The following is a 22,035-nucleotide window of genomic DNA, read 5'->3' as shown; positions in this document are numbered from 1 at the left end:
GAGTGCAACTGCACGATTTTGGCTCACTGCAACCTCTGCCTCCCAGGTTCAAGTGATTCTGTCTCAGCCTCCTGAGTAGCTGGGATTACAGGCACCTGCCACCACGCTGGGCTAATTTTTGTATTTTTAGTAGAGACAGGGTTTCACCATGTTAGTCAGGCTGGTCTTGAACTCTTGCCTTCATGTGATCCACCTGTCTCATCCTCCTAAAGTGCTGGGATTATAGGTGTGAGCCACTGCACCCAGCCTTAATCTATAAATTTTATAATTTTATGTTATACTTTTATTTTTAATACAATTTAATAAAATTTAGGTTTAAATAATTTATAATTTGTTATCAATTTATTTGATACTCATTTTTTTTTTTTTTTTACTTTTCATTTTATTTTTGAGACAGGATCTCACTCTGTCACCCAAGCTAGAGTGCAGTGGTGCGATCATGGCTCACTGCAGCCTTAATTTCCTGGGCTCAAGTGATCCTCCTACCTCAGCCTCCCAAGTAGCTAAAAGGTTATAAAACAAAAAAGCTAATTTCTGCGACTACTTGGGAGGCTGAGGTGGGAGAATCACTTGAGCCCAGGAAATGATAGCTGGGTGAGTACTACCATGCCTAGCTGATTTTTTTGATTTTTATTAGACACAAGGCGTCACTTTGTTCCCCACGCTGGTCTTAAACTCCTGGCCTCAAGGGATCCTCCCACCTTAGCCTCCCAAAGTGCTGGGATTACAGGCAAGAGCCAATGCACTCAGCAATAATCTCATTTTTCAAGTCCATTATTTCCCCAAATCAGAATCTAGGTAACCTCCTCTAAATCTGGTGAACAAGCCATGTCCAGCATACATTTCTGGATTTATGCTTTATTTACCTATAGTAAATAAAGATATTACCTATAGTAAATATCTACTCTATATTCCATAATATTGAGAAACACTGACTAACATTGACACTTTCTTCCTCTTTATCCTTTCTCTGGACTTTTTTTTCTTCAATAAGAAAAGATTAGGCAAAGAAAAGAGAAACCCAAATCATGCAGTGTGAATACATCCTAGCAAATGTGCTTAAAAGCTTGTAGGGAAAAAGTTTCAAAAAAAATGTTTTTTTGAGTAAAGCTCAAAAAATTTTTTTTTTTTTTTTTTTTTTTGTTGACCAAGCTGGTCTTCAACTCCTGGCCTCAAGTGATCTGCCCCCTCCCAAATCCCAAAGTGCTGGGATTACAGAGGTGAGCCACTGCATCCGGTCTCTCAAAATGCAGCTTTAAAAGCAAAAATTAGCAAATTAAAAAGTATTCTTAAAACTGGAATTAGTTTAAATTAGCTGACCTAAAACAAGGCTCAGACCCTGGCTGTAAGCCATTCCCTCATATCTATTCCATAGTTCATTTCCACCTCTCTATCAAAAGATACTTTTTTAAAAAGCACATCTCTAGTTGCCTATTTAAAATTCACATAAGCTGGTCGGGCGCAGAGGCTCACTCCTGTAATCCGAGCACTTTGAGAGGCCGAGGCGGGTGGATCATCTGACATCAGGAGTTTGAGACTAGCCTGGCCAACATGGTGAAACCCTGTCTCTACTAAAAATATAAAAATAAGCCAGGCATGGTGGTGCGCGCCTGCAGTCCCGGCTACTTGGGAGGCTGAGGCAGGAGAATCGCTTGAACCTAGGAGGAGGAGGTTGCAGTGAGCTAAGATAGCGCCACTGCACTCCAGCCTGGGTGACAGAGACTCCGTTTCAGTAAATAAATAAATAAATAAATAAATAAATAAATAAATAAATAAAATTAACAAAAGCTATCCTACCACTATTTTAAACTCAATATTAAAGAAAAACTAAATGCCTCCTTTTTGACAATCATGTACACTTTGCAAAGTTTCCTCAGTGGTACAATACCCCTCTCGGACCACTTAGTTTCTTCACCATCAAAGTTTACTTTTAACCCTCACATCCAAATCAACCATTGACACTTTATCTGGGGCAGCCCTACTCTCATATAAAGCACTTAGCACAGTACCTGGCAGTTAGTAAGAACTTGATAACTGATTACTATAACTGACACACACACACAGAATAAGAGAGTAAACAATCTGGTTTGTAAAACCTGTAAATTCCCAATCACCTCAGCTTCTTGATGCTGAGAGTCTGACTGTAGATAGTGCCACAAGCTGCCTGCTGGTCCTCAGAGGTCTTTACATCTAGATCCTCTTCCTGTAACAGTCTCTCAGGATCAGAAGGGAGATTCTTCAAGGACATTATCTCATGAAAAGGAGTGGATACAAAACGAGCTGCTCTGGCAAAGTCACAAGTGTCTTCTGGGTTAGGACAAATTGTTACATTTCTGAAGCCTGTGATAATGGCATCCTCACTCAAGGGTTCAATTTCCGTAAATTCATCCTGAAGTGAAAACCATATAAAGTTTAGCTAAACTATTTCAATACATGAAGAACTTTTTTACTGAGAGAGACACATTAGCTCAGTGACATAGGATACAGAAATAGCATATCAGAATATCTAGGCAAAGATAAAAAGGTTTTTATATCATGAACACAGTAAACTATACTTCATCCAAAAAATGTACCAGGAAGATTCTCCATATAAAGAAAAATATTGGGCAATGTTTTGTTCCTCAACAAATTTCACCTATGAACTAAAGCACAAATACTATCTTTCTTCTGGCTTTCACTTAGTAAATATTCTAATAATCTGCTATCCTCCTAGTTTTTAGGTCTTCTTCCTCTATGCTACATACCTAATTTTTATTTATTTCTTAAAGATAATTCATGTATGTCTGGTAGGATACATGCACAGTATATTCTATGCATTTAAAAAGGAGTTTTAAAACCAGGGAAAATGTAACATTCATGATACTGTGTATTGCTGTTTCTCATACTTTTTGTATTTTTTCCTTCCTATGCTATATAAAATTCTTTAAAAACATAATGGCCACACTGTGGGTCTATAAGAAATTAACCAACTTTCAGGCTATTCTGTTTTTTACTAGTTTAAAACTACTTTAAATATACATAAATCTTTAGAAACACTTTAATTTTCTTAGGATTAATTCCTAAAAGTAGAGTTATCAGGTCAAAAGGTTATAAACACTAAAGTTTATATGTATTACTTAGCTGTCCTCAGAGAAATTACACCACTTTACATATTTACCTGTAGTATACAAATAGTGCCTATTTGATTTAACCCATATGGATACTAGAGATTAATCTTCTAGATCATTACCAATTTGACATGTACTTTGAATTTCTGACTGAGTAACTAAAGGTGGGCGGTACATCTGGAAGAAACAAAGTATAGTTAAAAAAAATAATAGGCCAGGTCCAGTGGCTGTAATCCCAGCACTTTGGGAGGCTGAGGTGGGTGGATCACCTGAGGTCAGGCACTCGAGACCAGCCTGGCCAACATGGCAAAACTCCGTCCCTACTAAAAATACAAAAATTAGCTGGGCGTGGTGGCAGGCGCCTGTAATCCCAGCTACTCAGGAGGCTGAGGCAGGAGAATTGCTCGAACCCAGGGGGCAGAGGCTGCAGTGAGCTGAGATCATGCCACTTCACTCCAGCCTGAGGGAAAGAGTGAAACTCAATCTCAAAAAAAAAAAAAAAAAAAAGATTTGGCCAGGTGTATTGGCCCACACCTGTAACCCCAACACTCTGGGAGGCAGGCTGAGGCAGGAGGATCACTTGAGCCCAGGAGTTTGAGACCAGCTTAGGCAACATGGCAAAACCGTGTCTCTCCAAAAAATAAAAAATTGGCCAGGCATGGTGGCTCACACCTGTAGTCCCACCTAATTGGGAGGCTGAGGTGGGAGGAATGCTTGAGTCCAGGAGGTAGAGGCTGCAGTGAGCTGAGATCACGCCACTATACTCCAGCCTGGGTGACAGACAGCCTATCTAAAAAAGAAAAAGAAAGAAAGAAAGAAAAAAATATATATATATGTATTTATATATGTGATTAAAGTAAAATAGATGTTTATAATCTATACATTTTATGCAAATACTACTTATAGCCCTAGTAGCTTAGATATTTTAGGTACCTAGTAACAAAATTCAAGTAAAAGATTGGTTAAAAAAAAAAAGGTAGATGAAGTTGGACTCCTTTAACAAATAAGCGTATCCTTGAACAGCTGAATCTAGAACCACTGCATCCAAATCCAGCCTGTTAATCATGTTTTCTGTTGGTATACTCCAGAACACAGTATGTAATCAATTACTCTTACATCACTGTCTTTTCATAGCAGTCAGTAGACTAACTGTATCAGAATTATCTGAGAAAGTATTTTTTAAATGACAAAAATACATGGTTGGACTTCTTCCCTGGAAATTCCAATGGCACATTGATGGAATGGGGCTTAAGCACTGTTAGTCACAAAAGACTCCCTAGTCTCTTCTGAGTTGATGGAAATAATTCTATATCTTGATAGGAGAAAAAATTGCATGGAAAAATTCACCCTGCTGTACAATATATGTGCAGTTTACCGGATATAAAATATACCTCAATAGAGAAGAAACTAAAATGAAAAAGTGTTTTCAAAAAAACTTCCTCCAAATGATTCCCTAGGATGTGGAAAACGCTGCTTTAAGTCACTAAAGCTACTGCTCACATCACCCCTTAAAAGCCTTCAGATTAAACATACTCAATTCTTTTCAGTCTCATGACAAGCTTCCAGAGGCTGGTTTGAAGAGAATGATTTTTCCTCCTTAAAACTTTAATAAAATGCCAATGATAAAGGTTATTTTGACTTAAATGTCTACACAGGGTCTTTTCACCCTAAGCATTATGTCATTAGTCTACAGCGGTTAATATAGAACATTACTGAAGAAAAATGATTGGCCCACATAACTTTTGCATTGCCACAAAAGGTATTTTATATAAAAAAGAACAAATGTCTTTTGCTATGTTGGTTAAAAAATTAAAAGTGCAAAAGGCTTTAAAATTAGTGATTTATCCTCACTTATAAAAATTGATATATAATTCATACACCATAAAATTGACCCTTTTGAAGTGTATTTCAGTGGTTTTTGGTATATTCACAAGGTTGTACAACCATCATCACTATCTAATTCCAGAATACTTTCATCACTCCAAAAAGAAACCCCATACCCATTAGCAGTCACTCTCCACCACCCTCTCCCTAATCCCCTGGAAAACTTCAATCCATAGCTTTGCCTATTCTGGATATTCATGAAAATGAGATCATATAATATGTGGTCTTTGTATCTGATTTCATTCACCTGACATAACGTTTTCAAGGTTCACCTATGTTGTGACATGTATTAGTACTTCATTCCTTTTTATAGCCAAATAATATTTCATGGTATGGATATACAACATTTTGTTTATCCATTCATCAGTTGATGGACATTTGGGGTTGTTTCCACTATCATGAGTAATACAGCTATGAACATTTGTGTATAAATTTTTTGTGTGAACATGTGTTTTCAATTATTTTGAGTATATACCTAGGCACAGAACTGTGGGATCATATGGTAACTGTGTTTAACATTTTAAAGAGCTGCCAAACTGTTTTCCAAAGTTGCTACACCATTTTACATTCCCACCAGTAATGTATGTTCTAATTTCTCCACAACTTTGCCAACACTTGTTATTGTGCATAATTTTTTATTATAGCTATCCTAGTGGATATAAAGTAGTATCTCACTGTGGTTTTGATTTGCATTTCCCTGTTGAGTAATAATGCTGAGCATCTTTTCATGTGCTTAATTCAAGTCAGTGGTTTCAATTTTAACCTTAAGCTTTTGTGGATTTGAATAAACAATCCACTAGCCCATTTACATTAACTTAAGGATACTGCTCCTTACACAAACATCTGGAGACACATCTTCATTTGAGGTGATGCTTTCTGAGGTTTTGAGAACTGCAAGGGGTCTTCGTTGAGTTAAAACTCGTGGGGGATCTGCAGGAGGACTGGAAAAAGACATACCTCACTTAGCAATTTTTTTCATAACAGTAGCCCCTAATTTATCCTCACTTATAATAACAGAAAATTCTTAAGTTAAAAACAAACAAACAAACAAACCTTTTATTCTTCTTTTCTGAAAGAAGAAACTCATCAAAAATGGAGAAAGGTATACTGGGACCTAGAGAAAGAGAGACTAGATACATACTCTAGGAGTAAATGCTTTACTCTTCAAGACAACCAGATAAATTAATCAATATTTTGTATTGTTTGAAAGCAGCAAGGCAATGTTTTTTTAATAACAAAAAACTTCAAACATATAAAAGGTCATTAAACAATTTAATAATTACCTAAACATAGATGATCATGTTCTGTTTAGATTCCCTACCACTGTCACTACTCCCCAAACCCAATCCAACAGGATTATTTTAAACCAAATTCCAGACATGTCATTTTATCTGCAAATATTTCCGTACATATTTCTAAAAGAGGCTTTTTAAAAATCCCAATCCCAAAACATGATACCTACCTATAAAATGAGCAATTTATGAATATCAAATGTCCAGTCAGAAATTTCATATTTTACCAATTAAAAAAATGTTTTGGCCGGGCACAGTGGCTCATGCCTATAATCCCAGCACTTTGGGAGGCCAAGGTGGGCGGATCACGAGGTCAGGAGATCGAGACCATCCTGGCTAATATGATGAAACCCTGTCTCTACTAAAAATACAAAAAAAAAAAAAAAAATCAGCCGGGCGAGGTGGCGGGCGCCTGTAGTCCCAGCCTGTCAGGAGGCTGAGGCAGGAGAATGGCATGAACCCGGGACGCAGAGCTTGCAATGAGCTGAAATCACGCCACTGCACTCCAGCCTGGGTGACAGAGTGAGACTCAGTCTCAAAAAAATATAAATAATTTTTTTTTAAAGTTTGTTTGAATTGGGAATGCAGAGTTAAGATCCGTATACTGTGATTGTTCAAATGCCTCTTAAATCTCTTTTATTCTATAGAGTTTTGGGGGGAGTTTTTGTTCAACAAACTGGGTTGCTAGCCCCATGATGCTGGATTTTGCCAATTTCATCCCCCTGTGTTATTAACAATGTTCCTCCATGCTTTACATTTCCAATAAATTGTTGGTTAGAAACAGAGGTTTAATTAGATTTTAATGTTTTTTATTTTTATTTTTGCAAAGCCATTTCCAAGTAGATATTCATGTTTCGCCACTTTTAACATGTTCTGAAGAAAACCAATTTGAATATAAAGTAGCTTCAAATTTTTTTTTCCCTGAAAAGAAACACCTTCCTTAGTGTCTTGGCTGTTTAGTGTACAGTAACTAAAATATAAGATTTGGTGGTTAGTGTAAATTTAAAATTACAATTAAACCAAATATTTTGAAACACTGAGGAATCTTTAAAAAAAACTCTTTCAAGTGTCTTTCCTATCATAAAGCATATGCCTACACTAAATTCCTAGCATCCTAGTCCCCCTCTTTCTTTCAATCCCTTTATCATAATAAAAATATTTACCATTTATTACATAATACATTTGTTATCAGCAAGTTCTTCTCAAGGTTGTCAAATACAACTCACCTTTAGAATGAGGTTGTTCCTGCCAAATGTTCTCCGCAAGTGAAGTTTCTCTGTGAAGAAACTCGTTTTAAATCATGTGCTCGATACCCACAGAAAGAACTGTTTAGTTTTTAAAAGTCCAGGAGGTTTTTCCATTAAATATAATATTTACTCTAAGATAAATTATTACTGTCAATCCAAATTCTCTTAAAGAAGATGGAACCTTTGGTTATCAAAAATGATGCAGAAATATATTTGATAATAGATGTCAAGTTGCATTAATAGTATAAGCAGATTACAAAATGGTAAGCTGACATTTTTATAAAATAAAACAAAAATGCAACACAAAAGAAAAGACAGAACAGTGTTAATGGTAGTCATCTCTTGGTGGTAGAAATGGGTGATTTTGTTTTTTAAAAACATTTAATGTATTTGTTTCTATAAGAAACATGTTTCTTCAGTGGAAAATAGTCAATGCTCTGTCCTCCCTAATCAGAATCAAAGCTTATGTTGTGACAGAGACTTATAAAAACCATGTCTCAATACTGTAAAAGAGACTTCAAGGCACTAGAGAATCAAGGGTTGTGTCTAAATGCCCTCCTATAGGCACTGTCCCTTCCACCAATGTAATCTTACTTGGCACAAGAGTTTACTTGACAAGCAGAACTGGATAGAGTCATTCCTGGCATTTCCTGAGACTCGGAAGCAATTCGCAGTTTAGTTGTCTCCTTGGTAGGCATCGTCTCTTCTTGCTGTTTGCATTAAATAAACAAAATCAATGTCGCTTGCACCCAGAAAATACTATTTTCAAGCTCTAACATTAGCTTTACTGTACTCTTTCCCTAGACATCCACTAACAAGATGAGTATACCACAAAAGTCATTTCCAATAATTTATATTCCTACTCTAAACCGGTACTGTTGTACTCAACTGAGCAGTGCGAGGCATATACTAAATTTCTTTAGGCAATCCCATTTTAATGGAACATAGCTAGAATAAATAGCTTAAGCCAGAATTAACAACATAATGATTTGGAGTATAACTAAGAAGTCAATAAACTGCACCACTTATTTCACATGACACAAATTCTATTTGAAGTCACCTGTTAAATTACTTTCCCGCTGAACTTTCCTGCTACTAACAGCTAGGAAGCTACCAGAAACTCTAAATGGGGGTTGGGAGGATTTTAACCTTCTATATTTTTACAATGTTTAAGTTTGTTTCAATAAATTTTAGTTTTGTGTATTGAAAAAAGAAAAATTACCTGATCACCTGTTCTTTCTTGCTGAGTAGTTTGGATTTCTTTTAGCTTCTTTTCCATCTCTTCAATCTGTTTCTGCATTTCTGCTCTCTTCTCTGCACTGGTCAATAGCTCGGCTAGAAACAGTAAAGTTGCTTGAGGTATTATTCCTCATAGTAACTCATTCTGTCCAAAACTGCCTTTGGAGCTCATCTCCTCAACACATATGTTACTAATACAGATGAAAATGATTTAAGTGGAACAAGGTCCTCAACTTGTGGTCTCTATTCTTTTATTTATCCATTCAATAAAAAAACAGAATACCTTTGAACAACACAGGTTTCTACTAAAAGGAAAAAAATATTGAATACCTACTATGTGCCAAACACAACTCTGAGTACTTAGGTTTCAGTGGTACATAATACAAAGTCCTTGGTTATGTGATGCTAACAATCAAATTTGGGGGAAACACACACACAAGAAAATCAGTTTAGAAAAAGAATAAAATAGATGACGTGAGAATGTGTGACTGGGTAGACAGATGGAGGTGAACCAAGGGAGGGCTACTTAAGACCAGTGATCAGGGAAGATCATTCTGATAAAGTGACATTATTAAGCTGTAACTTAAATGATAAGGGGCCAAAGTTCTGGGGTAAGATTCTAGGCTAACCAACTAGGTGGCACAAAGGCCCTAATGCAGGAAAAGACCACTGTGTCTAAGAATCCAAAGGAAGTTCAGTGTGGTTGCAGCATAGTAAGAGGGTGAATAGAAAAAGATGGGTTTGGAGAGATAGGCAAAGGCTAAGTCACATGGGGTTTTGTTTGTTTTTGGATATGAGGTCTTGCTATATTGCTCAGGCTGGTCTCAAACTTCTGGGTTCAATCCTTCTGCCTCACCCTCCTGAGTAGCTGGGACTACAGGCACATGCTACCATGCTTGGCCATGCAGGGTTTTGCAGGTTAGGGTAAAGAGGCATAGATAGTGAGCCATGTGCTTATTAGTCAATTAATGAATGATGGGGTGTGACTGAAAAGTCTGAGGTGAGTACACTAAGGAGGCTCAGGAAATAGAAAAGAATTAGAGGATAGAAATCTGAAAGAAGCCAGAGTTTTTGAAAGAAGAGGGAAAAATGATTTGGAAGTGCAATGCAAAGAAAAACCACCTTTGTTTAGGCCCTGATTGTGGCTTCTTCTTTTCTTGTATTCTTCCCTGAGAGTAAGTAGTTAGCAAGTCTTCGAAGCCAGTTTTTGACAATAACTAGAAACCACATTTATTGAAATGAGGATTTATATAAGGGTACAAACTTATACACAGATGGGAATTTATACAAGCTCATGAAATAGATTCAGAGACCAGCTGAGAAATGAGTATTAAGGTCTGCATGGTAGCTCATGCCTATAATCCCAGCACTTTGAAAGGCCAAGGTGGGAGGATAACTTGAGCCCAGGAGTTTGAGACCAGCCTGGGCAACACAGGGAGACCCCATCTATTTAAAACAAAACAAAACAACACAACACAACACAATAGAAATGAATATTAAAAAATTCTCAGAGGTCAGTGCCTTCTTATTCCTAATTAAATCCCATCTAATCTAGAGTAGGTCCTTCTCTGGCTAGTTGAAAACAAAATGTACTTTTTCTTTTTCCCACAGAAATGAAAATTCACCATGTTGCCCAGGCTGGTCTTTTTTCCCCCAAAGTGCTGGGATTACAGGTGTGAGTCACTATGCTCAGCCCTAAAATGGACTTTCATTTTCCTTCTATATACCTGGTACAGACTAAGCTTTTCCCTTAGGAAACAGTTTTTATCTAGATACCTAGTTCCTTTTCTGGTTCATATTTGGCCACCCTTCTAGCCTATTTCTTTGCTGGAGTGGTTCTCCTTTTCTAAAACCCTTACTCAACTAACACCTTGCTTTGCAACTATCCCTCTCTCCTACCTAGACACACAGGTTCAATTTGAACCCAGAGCACTTTTGACAATCTTGGATGACACTAATTAGTGTAACAAATGAAAACAATTCCAAACTTACTAACAGTCTGCTTTACCAAAGTTGTCACCTGGAACTCAGAAAAGATTGCCCCTCAAAGTATAAGTGATGGTTAAGTTTCCCAGCTAACCCCACAAACACTACATCCTCTTAAGAGAGCTGAGCTATATTAGTAGGTTATTCTGGATATCCATGTATAAAAGAAACATTACTTTCTCCTTATAGATCCTAATAAAAAATGTCTAAATGGAAGTGGACCCTCCCCTACCTCATTTTCTGTACCCTTCTTTACTCTCCTTCACCTTCTCAAGCCTTAAGCCTCATATGCCTTACTTCCCTACTTTCCAGCCCATTCTGCCCCACCTCTTGCTTTCAAGTACTCAAGGCTCCAGAATCAGAACTGTTTCCTGTTTCCCAAAAATTCCCATATCTCAATTTTTAAACCTTTTTAATTTATAATGTCTTTAAAAAATATGAATATCCATAATCTAAATCATTGCAGTGTGACCTTAGGTTAATCTAAATAAGCTCCTGGAGAAATTTCAGACAAAATATCAAAGGTAAAGTGGAATATTTCAAGCAATAGCATTAGGAAAGTACTTAATAGGGATGCATGGAATGCACATATATGCATGTCAGGGATCACAGCCACCTGCTTATTGTATTGGGGAACATAAATTGTTCACACAGTTCAGAACTTCTTCCTTTACTTCTAAACATACTCAGTACCCCCACACCTCAAGGAGTTTTCGTGGAAGGCAGCAATGGGAGTTTGGCTGATACACAGAAAGAAACAGTACAACCATAGAAATATCACATAAAGGTGCAAAGTATAAGGTTAGTTTTCTTCAGACGTAGTAGATCAGCTCAACCTTCACACAACTAAGTTAAGTCCTTTTCACAAACTTGAATTACACACACCTTCCCTTTGCTCTTTTAATTTCTTCCGGAAAACTTCAGCCCGGATTTCTTCAAAGGAGAATTCCCCCACTCCTGCATAAATCTTCTCCTTACAATACATCATTTTCTCTTTCTTCTCCTCAGATGCTTGCTGATGGCTCTGAACCCTTTGTAGAGGATCTCCTTCTTCCTTTCCAGGCTTTCTGGTGCTGAGGATGTGGTTTATACTAGGTTCAATTTTACATGGTGTCCTAAAGAAGCAAAATTACTATTATTCATATGGGTAAAAATTAAAAAAATAAGATTGATAAAATAAACAAAAAATAATTTACAAGGGCCATCAATAATTATGTTCTGCAAATCTGGAGGCATTATATTACCTGACTTCAAACTATACTGTAAGGCCATAGTCACCAAAACATCATAATACTGGTATAAAAACAGGCATATAGACCAATGGAACAGAATAGAGAGCCCAGAAATCAAGCCAAATACTCACAGTCAACTGATCTTTGACAAAGCAAACAAAAACATAAAGTGGGGAAAGATACCCTATTCAACAAATGGTGCTGGGATAATTGGCAAGCCACATGTAGGAGAATGAAACTGGATTCTCCTCTCTCACGTTATACAAAAAGTCAACTCAAGGTGGATCAAAGACTTAATTAAATCTAAGATTTGAAACCACAAAAATTCTAGAAGATAACATTGGAAAAACCCTTCTAGACATTGGCTTAGGTAAAGACTTCATGACCAAGAACCCAAAAGCAAATGCAAGAAAAACAAAGATAATTAGATGGGACTAAACTAAACTAAAAAGCTTCTGCACAGCAAAAGGAAACAGACAACCCACAGAGTGGGAGAAAATCTTCGCAATCTATGCATCTGACAAACGACTAATATTCAGAATCTACAAGGAACTCAAGCAAATCAGCAAGAAAAAAACAAACAATCCCATCAAAAATTGGGCTAAGGGCATGAATAGACAATTTTCAAAGATATACAAATGGCAAACAAGCATATGAAAAAAGTTCAACATCACTAATTATCAGGGAAATGCAAATCAAAACCACAATGTGATACCCCCTTACTCCTGTGAGAATGGCCATAATAAAAAAATCAAAAAATAATAGATACTGGCATGGATGTGGTGAAACGGGAACACATTTACACTGTTGGGGAGAATGTAAATTTGTACAACCACTATGGAAAACAGTGTGGAGATTCCTTAAGGAACTAAAAGTAGATCCACCATTCGATCCAGCAATCCCATTCCTGGGTATCTACCCAGAAGAAAAGAAGTCATTATATGAAAAAGATACTTGCACATGTATGTTTTAGCAGCACAATTCACAACTGCAAAAATATGGAACCAGCCCAAATGCCCATCAGTCAATGCGTAGATAAAGAAAATGTGGTATATATCTACCATGAAATACTACTCAGCCATAAAAAGGAACAAAATAATGGCATTTGAAGCAACCTGGATGGAATTGGAGACCATTATTCTAAGTGAGGTAACTGAGGAATGGAAAACCAAACATCGTATGTTCTCACTCATTAAGTGGGAGCTAAGCTACAAGGATGCAAAGGCATAAAAACGATACAGTGGACTCTGGGGATTCGGGAGAATAAGGGTTAAAAGATTACACATCGGGTACAGTGTACACTGCTCGGGTGACGGGTGCACCAAAATTTCAGAAATTACCACTAAGTAACTTATCTGTGTAACCAAATACCACCTGTTCTCCAAAACCTATTGAAATTTTAAAAAAAGGAAAATAAAATTATGTTCTGAGTACCACCTCTGCTATGATAAGGAAGGAAATCAGCCACAAGTGGGATCATCAAGTAGCTTACATTATTTATAGGTGAAAATAAATCTTAATACCATATCCTAATGATACCCAGTATATAAAAAAATAAGTTAACCTATGCAATACAAACCATTTTTCATGGTTTAGTATCCAAAAGAATTAGAGTTAAGAATATAGCAGTAGGAACCCAATAATATTAAGTCCAAGGTGCTCAGTTGAGGGGGGAGAATCAGAGTGGTAGCAGAGATTTTAAAAGAATGAAGTATAAGATACTTCAACCATGATACAGCAGATATTTTCAACCCTGTGGATCAGAATAACTTATATATCTTTTCTTTTCTTTTCTTTTTTAGATGGAGTCTGGCTCTGTCGCCCAGGCTGGAGTGCAGTCGCCGGATCTCAGCTCACTGCAAGCTCCGCCTCCTGGGTTCACGCCATTCTCCTGCCTCAGCCTCCTGAGTAGCTGGGACTACAGGCGCCCGCCACCACGTCCGGCTAGTTTTTTGTATTTTTTAGTAGAGACGGGGTTTCACTGTGTTAGCCAGGATGGTCTCGATCTCCCGACCTAGTGATCCGCCCATCTCGGCCTCCCAAAGTGCTGGGATTACAGGCTTGAGCCACCGCGCCTGGCCACCTTTTCTTATATACCTTTGTACAACAAAAGATACCGGTCCTTCCCAGACTCAGTGAATCAAAAACTGTAATGGTAGGGTCCAAGCATTTATATGCTTAAAAAGTTTCCCCAACTTGCTCAGCCTGCTAGAGGACATCTATGAAAAACCCATACTAACATCATACTCATGGTGAAAGGCTAGATGCTTTCCCCCTAAGATCAGGAACAAGACAAGGATGTCCATTCTTGTCACTTTTACACAACATTGTACTAGAAGTTCTAGTCAAGGCTATTAGGCAAGAGAAACAAATAAAAGGAGTCCAGATGGGAAAGGAAGAAGCAAAACGATCTCTTTTTGCAGAAGATATGATCTTAGATAACAAACGAGTTCATCAAAGTCAAAGCATACAAGATCAGTATACAAAAATCAATGTATTTTATCCATTTGCAGTGAACAATCTGAAAATAAAATTAATCTCATCTCAAGGCAGCATGTAAAGAAAGGGAAAAAAGAAAATGAAATTAAGAAAACAATTCTATTTACTATAGCTTCAAAAACAGTAAAATACTTCACAATAAATTTAAAATAAGGAAGTGAGAGAAGACATATAGATGGAGGTTGGGCACAGTGGCCTGTAATTCCAGCACTTCGCGAGGCTGAAGCAGGAGGATCACTTGAAGCCAGGAGTTCAAGACCAGCCTGGGCAATACAGTAAGATCCTGTCTTTTTTTTTTTTTTCTTTTGAGACAGAATCTTGCTCTTGTCACCCAGGCTGGAGTGCAATGGCACGATCGCAGCTCACTGCAACCTCCGCCTCCCAGGTTCAAGCAATTCTCCTGCCTCAGCCTCCCGAGTAGCTGGGATTATAGGCGCCTGCCACCAGGCCTGGCTAATTTTTGTATTTTTAGTAGAGATGGGCTTTTGCCATGTTGGCGAACTTCTGACGCCAACATGGCTGAGACCCTGTCTTTAAAAAAAAAAATTAGGGCCGGGCGCTGTGGCTCAAGCCTATAATCCCAGCACTTTGGGAGGCCGAGATGGGCAGATCACGAGGTCAGGAGATCGAGACCATCCTGGCTAACACGGTGAAACCCTGTCTCTACTAAAAAAATACAAAAAACTAGCCGAGCGTGGTGGCGGGCGCCTGTAGTCCCAGCTACTCAGGAGGCTGAGGCGGGAGAATGGCGTAAACCCGGGAGGTGGAGCTTGCAGTGAGCTGAGATCTGGCCACTGCACTCCAGCCTGGGCAACGGTCCGTCTCAAAAAAAAAAAAATAAAAAAAATTTAGTCAGGCGTGGTGGCATGCACCTGTAGTCCCAGCTACCAGGGTGGATAAGGCAGGAGGATTACTTGAGCCCAGCCTGGGCAACAGAGTGAGACACTGTCTCTAAGGGCAAAAAAAAAAAAAAAAAAAATATATATTATATATATATATTTATATATTATATATTATATATTTATATATATTTTATATATTTATATATATTTTTAGAGACACTGTCTCTAAAAATAGTATATATATAGGTGGTATATATATAGATACATATATAGATGATAATAAGCATATGAAAAGATGCTTCCCATGTCATTAAGGAATTGCAAATTAAAACAATAAGATACTGCTGCACACACATTAGAATGGTTAAAATCTAAAATACTGATGACACTGAATGCTGCCAAGGATGTGGAACAATAGAAGCTCTCATTCATTGGTGGTAGGAATGCAAAACAGTATAGCTACTTTGAAAAATAACTTGGTACATTTCTACAAAGCTAAAATTAGTCTTATTATGCAATCCAGCCAAATGAGTTGAAAACTTACGTCTACACAAAAACCTGGCTGGGTGTGGTGGCTCATGCCTGTAATCCCAGTGCTTTGGGAGGCTGAGGCAGGAGGATCACTTGATCCCAGGAGTTCAAGACCAGGCTGGGCAACACAGTGAGACTCTGTCTTTAAAAAAAAAAAAATAAGCCAGCCATGGTGGCACGCACCTGTAGTCCCAGCCACTAGGGAGCACGAGGTGGGAGGATCACTTGAGTCCAGGAGTCAGGACTGCAGTGAGCCAGGATCATGCTACTGTAGGTGAAATAACAAGACTATTTAAAACAAACAAACAAGCAAACAAACCTGCACATGAATGTCTACAGCAACCTTATTCATAATTGCTAAAACTTGTAAGTCACCAGAATGACCTCCTGTGGGTGAATGGATAAACAAATCGTGGCACATCTATACAATGGAATATCATTCAGCACTATAAATGAGGTATTGTGCCAGAAGAAGATGCAGAGGAACCTTATTGTTAAGTGGAAGGAGCCAGATTGAAAAGGCTATATATACTATGATTCCAACTACATGACTTTCTGGAAAGGGCAGAACTGTAAAGACAATCAAAAGATCAATAGTTCCCAGGGATTTTGGGAGAGAGAGAAAGGGATGAACAAATGGAGCACAGGGATTTCTGGGACAATGAAACTATTCTGAATGACACCGTAATGATGGATATATAACATTATGCATTTGTTAAAACCCACAGAACTGTAAAACACATTAGAGTGAATCCTAATGTAAACAAAGAACTTTAACCAATAATAATGTATCAATATTGGTTCATCAATTATAACAAATATACCACACTCATGCATGATGTTAGTAATAGGAAAAACTGTGCACAGGGTTGAGGGATGGGGAGGGAGTATATGGGAACTCTCTGTGCTTTCGACTGCATTTTTCTGCAAACCTAACACTGCCCTAAAAAATAAAGTCTATTAATTAAAGAAAAAGAAGTGCAAAACTTGTATTCTGAAACCTACAAAACATTGAAAGAATTTAAAGATATACATAACTGGAAAGACATCCCATGTTCATGAACCAGAAGACTTAATATTTTTAAGATGTCAATATTCATTAACTTAACCTACAGATTCAACAGAATCCCTATCAAAATTCCAGCTGGTTTTTCTGCAGAAATTGACAGGTTAATCTTAAAATTGATAAGGAATTACAAGGGAATCAGAACAGTCAAAACAATCTTCAAAAAGAGGAACAAAGTTGGATTCATCCTTCTCAATTTCAAGTTACTACAAATCTGCAGTAATCGAGATTGTGTAGGGGGAAAAAAAAAGATTGTGTGGTATTGACATAAGGACAGACGAATAGATAAATGGAATAGAATTAAGAGTCTAGAAATAAATTCATACATTTCAGTCAACTGATATTTCAACAAGAGTGCCAAGACCATTTAATGGCAAAAGAGTAGTCTTCAACAAGTGGTGCTGGGACCACTAGATATCTACATGGAGAAAAATGAATTTGGACTCCTTCCTTATACCATACACAAAAATTAGCTAAGAATGGATCACAGACCTAAATGTAAGAGCTAAAACTATAAAGCTCCTAGAAGAAAATGTATAGAAGTACATCTTCATGACTTTGGATTAGTCAGAGCCTTCTAAGATATGACACCGAAAGCTTAGGGACAAAATTTTAAAAAACAGATAAATTGCATTTCATCAAAATTTTAAATAACTTTTGGTCTTCAAAAGAGATCACTGAGAAAATAAAATGACAACCCAGAATGGGAGAAAATATTTGCAAATCATATATCTGATCAGAACTTGTATCTAGAATACCTAAAGGACTCTTAAACTCAACAACAAAAAACTAAATAGAGTAGTTTCTCCTTACTCATGGTTTCACTTTCAGCAGTTTCAGTTATCTACGGTCAATGGTGGTCCAAAAATATTAAGTGAAAAATTCCAGAAATAATTCATCAGTTTTAAATTACAAGTCATTCTGGCCAGGCGCAGTGGCCCATGCCTGTAATCTCAGCACTTTGGGATGCTGAGTCGGTCGGGTGGATCACTGAGCCCAAGAGTTCGAGACCAGCCTGGGCAATATGGCAAAACTCCGTCTCTACTATAAACACAGAAATTAGCTGGATGTGATGACACAAGCCTGTAATCTCAGCTACTTGGGAGGCTGAGGCACAAGAATTGGTTGAACCCAGGAGGCTGAGGTTGCAGTGAGCCACGATGGCACCAATGCACTCCAGCCTGGGCAACAGAGTGAGACTCGGTCTCAAAAAATAAAAATAAAAATTACAAGGCGTTCTGACTATCCTGATGAAATCCCATATACTCCCATTTTGTTCCACCTAGGATGTGAATCATCCTTTTGTTTAGCATCCACATATTAGTCACTTAGTAGCTGACTCTTATCAGATCAGCTGTCCCAGCATTGCAGTTCTTGTGCTCAAGTAACCCTTATTATACTTAATAATGGTCCCAAAGCACGAGAGTAGTGCTGCTGGTGATTTGGATACGCCAAAGGTGAAAGTTCTTAACTTTTATTTTATTATTTTATTTCATTTTTAGAGACAGGATCTGGATCTGTTGCCTAGGCTGGAGTACAGTGGCGTGACCCTGGCTCACTGCAGCCATGGACTCCTGGGTATAAAAAATCCTCCCACTTCATCCTCCATAGTAAGGGAAACCAAAGGCAAGTGCCACTGTGCCCAGCCAGTTTATTTTTAGTAGAAATGAGGTCTCACTATGTTGCTCAGGCTGGTCTTGAACTCCCGGTCTCAAGCAATCCTCCTGCCCCAGTCTCCCAAAGACAAAAAATCATACGCTGAAGTTGATAAGATTTACAGTAAGAATGAATCTTCTATCGGTGAAATTGTGAAGAAGGAAAAAAAAACTTAGTTTTGCTGTTATACCTCAAACTGCAAAAGTTATGGCCACAGTACATGTATAAGATAACATAGTATATAAACGGTTTGGTACTATGAAGTTTCGGGCATCCACTGGAGTCTTGGAACATATCCCCTACAGATAAGGAGGGACTACTGTAATCCAAAGGAAAAATAGGCAAAGGATTTAAACAGACATTTCTACAAAGAAGATATACAAAAGGCCAATAAACCTATGAAAATAGGCTCAACATCATTAGTCATTGGGAAAATGCAAATCGAAACCAGCGAAATACCACTTTACATCCGCTAGAATGACAATAACCAAAAAAGGCATAATAACAAGTGTAGGGAAGGAATTGGAGTACTCGTACATTAGGGGAATGTGGGAGTGTAAAATGGTGCAGCTTCTTTGGAAAACAATTTGACAGTTCCTCAAAATATTGAACATGGAGTTATCACATGATCCAACAATTCCTCTCCTAGGTATACAGCCAAGAAAAATGAAAACACATGTCCACACAAAAATGTATATACAGTATTCACAGCAACATTATCCATAATAGCCAAAAAATGAAAACAATTAAAATTTCTATCTACTGATGAATGGTTAAATAAAATGTTGTGGATCCACACAATGGAATATTACTTGGCAATAAAAAACAATGAAGTACTGATACATGTCACAGCGTGGATGAACCTTGAAAACATTACCCTAAGTGAAGGAAACCAGTTAGAAAAGACCATACACTGCCCGGACGCAGTGGCTCACGCCTATAATCCCAGCAGTGTGGGAAGCCGAGGTGGGCAGATCACTTGAGGTCAGGAGTTTGAGACCAGCCTGGCCAGTGTGGTTAAAGCCTGTCTTTACTGAAAATACAAAAGTTAGCCAGGAGTGGTGGCACATGCCTGTAGTCCCAGCTACTCAGGAGGCTGAGACAGGAGAATTGCTTGAACCCGGGAGGAAAAGGTTGCAGTGAGCAGAGATTGCGCCAGTGCACTCCAGCCTGGGTGACGGAGCAAGACTCTGTCTAAAAACAAAAACAAAAACAAAAACCACATATTATATTATTTACATGAGATGTCTAGAATTGGTAAATTATCTAGAGACAAAAACAGTTGGCCAGGCGCGCAGGCTCACGCCTGTAATCCCAGCACTTTGGGAGGCCAAGGTGGGTGGATCATGAGGTCAGGAAATCGAGACCATCCTGGCTAATACGATGAAACCCCATCTCTACTAAAAACACAAAAAATTAGCAGGGCGTGTTGGTGGGCGCCTGTAGTCCCAGCTACTCGGGAGGCTGAGGCAGGAGAATGGCATGAACCCAGGAGGCAGAGCTTGTGGTGAGCAGAGATCACGCCACTGCACTCCAGCCTGGGCGACAGAGCGAGACTCCGTCTCAAAAAACAAAAACAAAAACAAAAACAAACAAAAAAACAGTTGATTGCTAAGGTGGGGACTAGGATAATGGTGGGGAATTCAGTCTTACAGGATTGGGTACAAGGTTCTTTCTGGAGTGATGAAAATGCTCTAAAATTGATTGTGGTAAGGGCTGCACAACTCTGTGAACATACTAAAAGCCACGGGATTATACTTCAATGAAGTTTAAAAAAAAAAAAAAAAAAAGCTCTAAAAGGCTGGGTGTGGTGGCTAACGCCTGTAATCCCAGCACTTTGAGAGGCTAAGGTGGGTGAATCACGAGGTCAGGAGTTCAAGACCAGACTGGCCAACATGGTGAAACCCCGGCTCTACTAAAAATACAAAAATTAGCTGGGCGTGGTGGCAGGCATCTGTAATGCCAGCTACTTGGGAGGCTGAGACAGGAGAATCGCTTGAACCCAGGAAGCAGAGGTTGCAGTGACCCAAGATTGCACCACTGCACTCCAGCCTGGGCAACAGAGTGAGACTCTGTCTCAAAAATAGTAAGTTTAATATTTCCTATACCATATTAATTTTAACATAAGTCGTATTTCTACAAAATGACTTGAAACATTAGAAAAACCAGACATCGATAAATGTATGTTATCAATTTCTATAAAGGCTCATAGGATTTTCTTTTTTATTTTTGTTATTTATTTATTTTTGAGACAAGGTCTCACTCTGTACCCAAGCTGGAGTGCAGTGGTGCAGTCACAGCTCACTGTAGCCTAAAACTCCTGGGCTCAAGTGACGCCTAGCCTCCCAAGTAGCTGGGACCATAGGTGCAAGCCACCACACTTGGCTAATTTTTAAATTTTTTGTGGAGATGGGGTCTCCCTGTGTTGCCCAGGCTGGTCTTGAACTCCTGGGCTCAAGCAATCCTTGCACCTCGGCCTCCCAAAGTGCTGAAATTACAGGCATGAGCCACCATGCCAGGCTGGTTTTTCTTTATTATTACAATTGATTTATTTTTTAGAGATAGGTTCTTGCCCTGTTGCCCATGCTGGAGTGCTGTGGCATGATCATAGCTCACTGTAGCTTCAAACTCTTGGGCTCAAGTGATCCTCCTTCAGTCACTCGAGTAGTTAGGACTACCGGCACCCACTGCCATACCCAGATAATTAAAAAAAAATTGTTGGCCGGGTGCAGTGGCTCCCAGCACTTTGGGAGGCTGAGGCGGGTGGATCATGAGGTCAGGAGATCGAGACCATCCTGGCTAGCACGGTGAAACCCCGTCTCTACTAAAAAATAGACAAAATTAGCCAGGCATGGTGGCGGGCCCTGTGGTCCCAGCTACTCCAGAGGCTGAGTTAGGAGAATGGTGTGAACCTGAAAGGTGGAGCTTGCAGTGAGCTGAGATTGTGCCACTGCACTCCAGCCTGGGCAACAGAGCGAGACTCAGTCTCAAAAAAAAAAAAAAAAAAAAAAAAAATTGTTTTGTAGGGTCAGGTTTTTGCTGTGTTGCTCAGGCTGGTTTCGAACTCCTGGCCTCGAGTGATTCTCCTGCCTTGGCCTCCCAAAGTGCTCAGATGGCAAACATGGGCTGCCATGCCTGTTGAACCAGGAGGTCGAGGTTGCAGTGAGCCAAGATGGTGCCACTGCACTCCAGCCTGCTGGGCAACAGAGCAAGACTGTTTAAAAACAACAAAAAAAATAGCCTTCCCCTTGTCCTGAGCACTTAGGCAGAACAGAATTTTTGCTCAAAATCTTAATTATTATTTTTGCATTCCTAGCATGTAGTGGGAGTTATAAATTAGTTATGAGGTAACTCTTGCAATGGGACAGAATTCAACCTAGTATTAGAACCAGGGCCGGGGGTGGCTCACACCTGTAATCCCAGCACTTTGGGAGGCCAAGGCGGGCGGATCATG

At 38.7% G+C, this 22,035-nt stretch overlaps 2 protein-coding genes across 8 annotated transcripts in view; one reads left to right on the top strand and one right to left on the bottom strand.

The window, feature by feature from the left end:
* The window catches only part of SRP14 (signal recognition particle 14), a 227,747-nt gene that overhangs the window by 67,144 nt on the left and 138,568 nt on the right, over positions 1 to 22,035 (top strand). Inside the window, exon 1 of one of the 2 annotated variants that reach the window (XM_050799594.1) lies at positions 13,658 to 13,661. The exons of the other annotated variant lie outside the window; for it this stretch is intronic. The gene's annotated coding sequence lies outside the window, so the exon portion shown is untranslated. Of the gene's footprint in view, positions 1 to 13,657; positions 13,662 to 22,035 lie in introns of those variants that run through there. 2 annotated transcript variants of the gene reach the window in all.
* BUB1B (BUB1 mitotic checkpoint serine/threonine kinase B) overlaps positions 1 to 22,035 on the bottom strand; it is a 62,483-nt gene that overhangs the window by 14,467 nt on the left and 25,981 nt on the right. For 4 of the 6 annotated variants that reach the window (XM_050799402.1, XM_050799403.1, XM_050799406.1 and 1 more), the window contains 7 exons: positions 11,641 to 11,870; positions 8,753 to 8,865; positions 8,125 to 8,240; positions 7,510 to 7,559; positions 6,045 to 6,120; positions 5,827 to 5,932; positions 2,115 to 2,389 (listed from right to left, as the gene is read on the bottom strand). In XM_050799402.1, the coding sequence (XP_050655359.1) occupies positions 2,115 to 2,389; positions 5,827 to 5,932; positions 6,045 to 6,120; positions 7,510 to 7,559; positions 8,125 to 8,240; positions 8,753 to 8,865; positions 11,641 to 11,870 (966 nt within the window). The remainder of the gene's footprint in view (positions 1 to 2,114; positions 2,390 to 5,826; positions 5,933 to 6,044; positions 6,121 to 7,509; positions 7,560 to 8,124; positions 8,241 to 8,752; positions 8,866 to 11,640; positions 11,871 to 22,035) is intronic. The other 2 variants (XM_050799404.1, XM_050799405.1) reach the window with 1 other exon arrangement.

Source organism: Macaca thibetana, chromosome 7, assembly GCF_024542745.1.
Source record: "Macaca thibetana thibetana isolate TM-01 chromosome 7, ASM2454274v1, whole genome shotgun sequence".
Classification (NCBI taxonomy): domain Eukaryota; kingdom Metazoa; phylum Chordata; class Mammalia; order Primates; family Cercopithecidae; genus Macaca; species Macaca thibetana.
The sequence above is the reverse complement of the archived record's forward strand: the minus strand, read 5'-3'. Positions and strand labels throughout refer to the sequence as shown.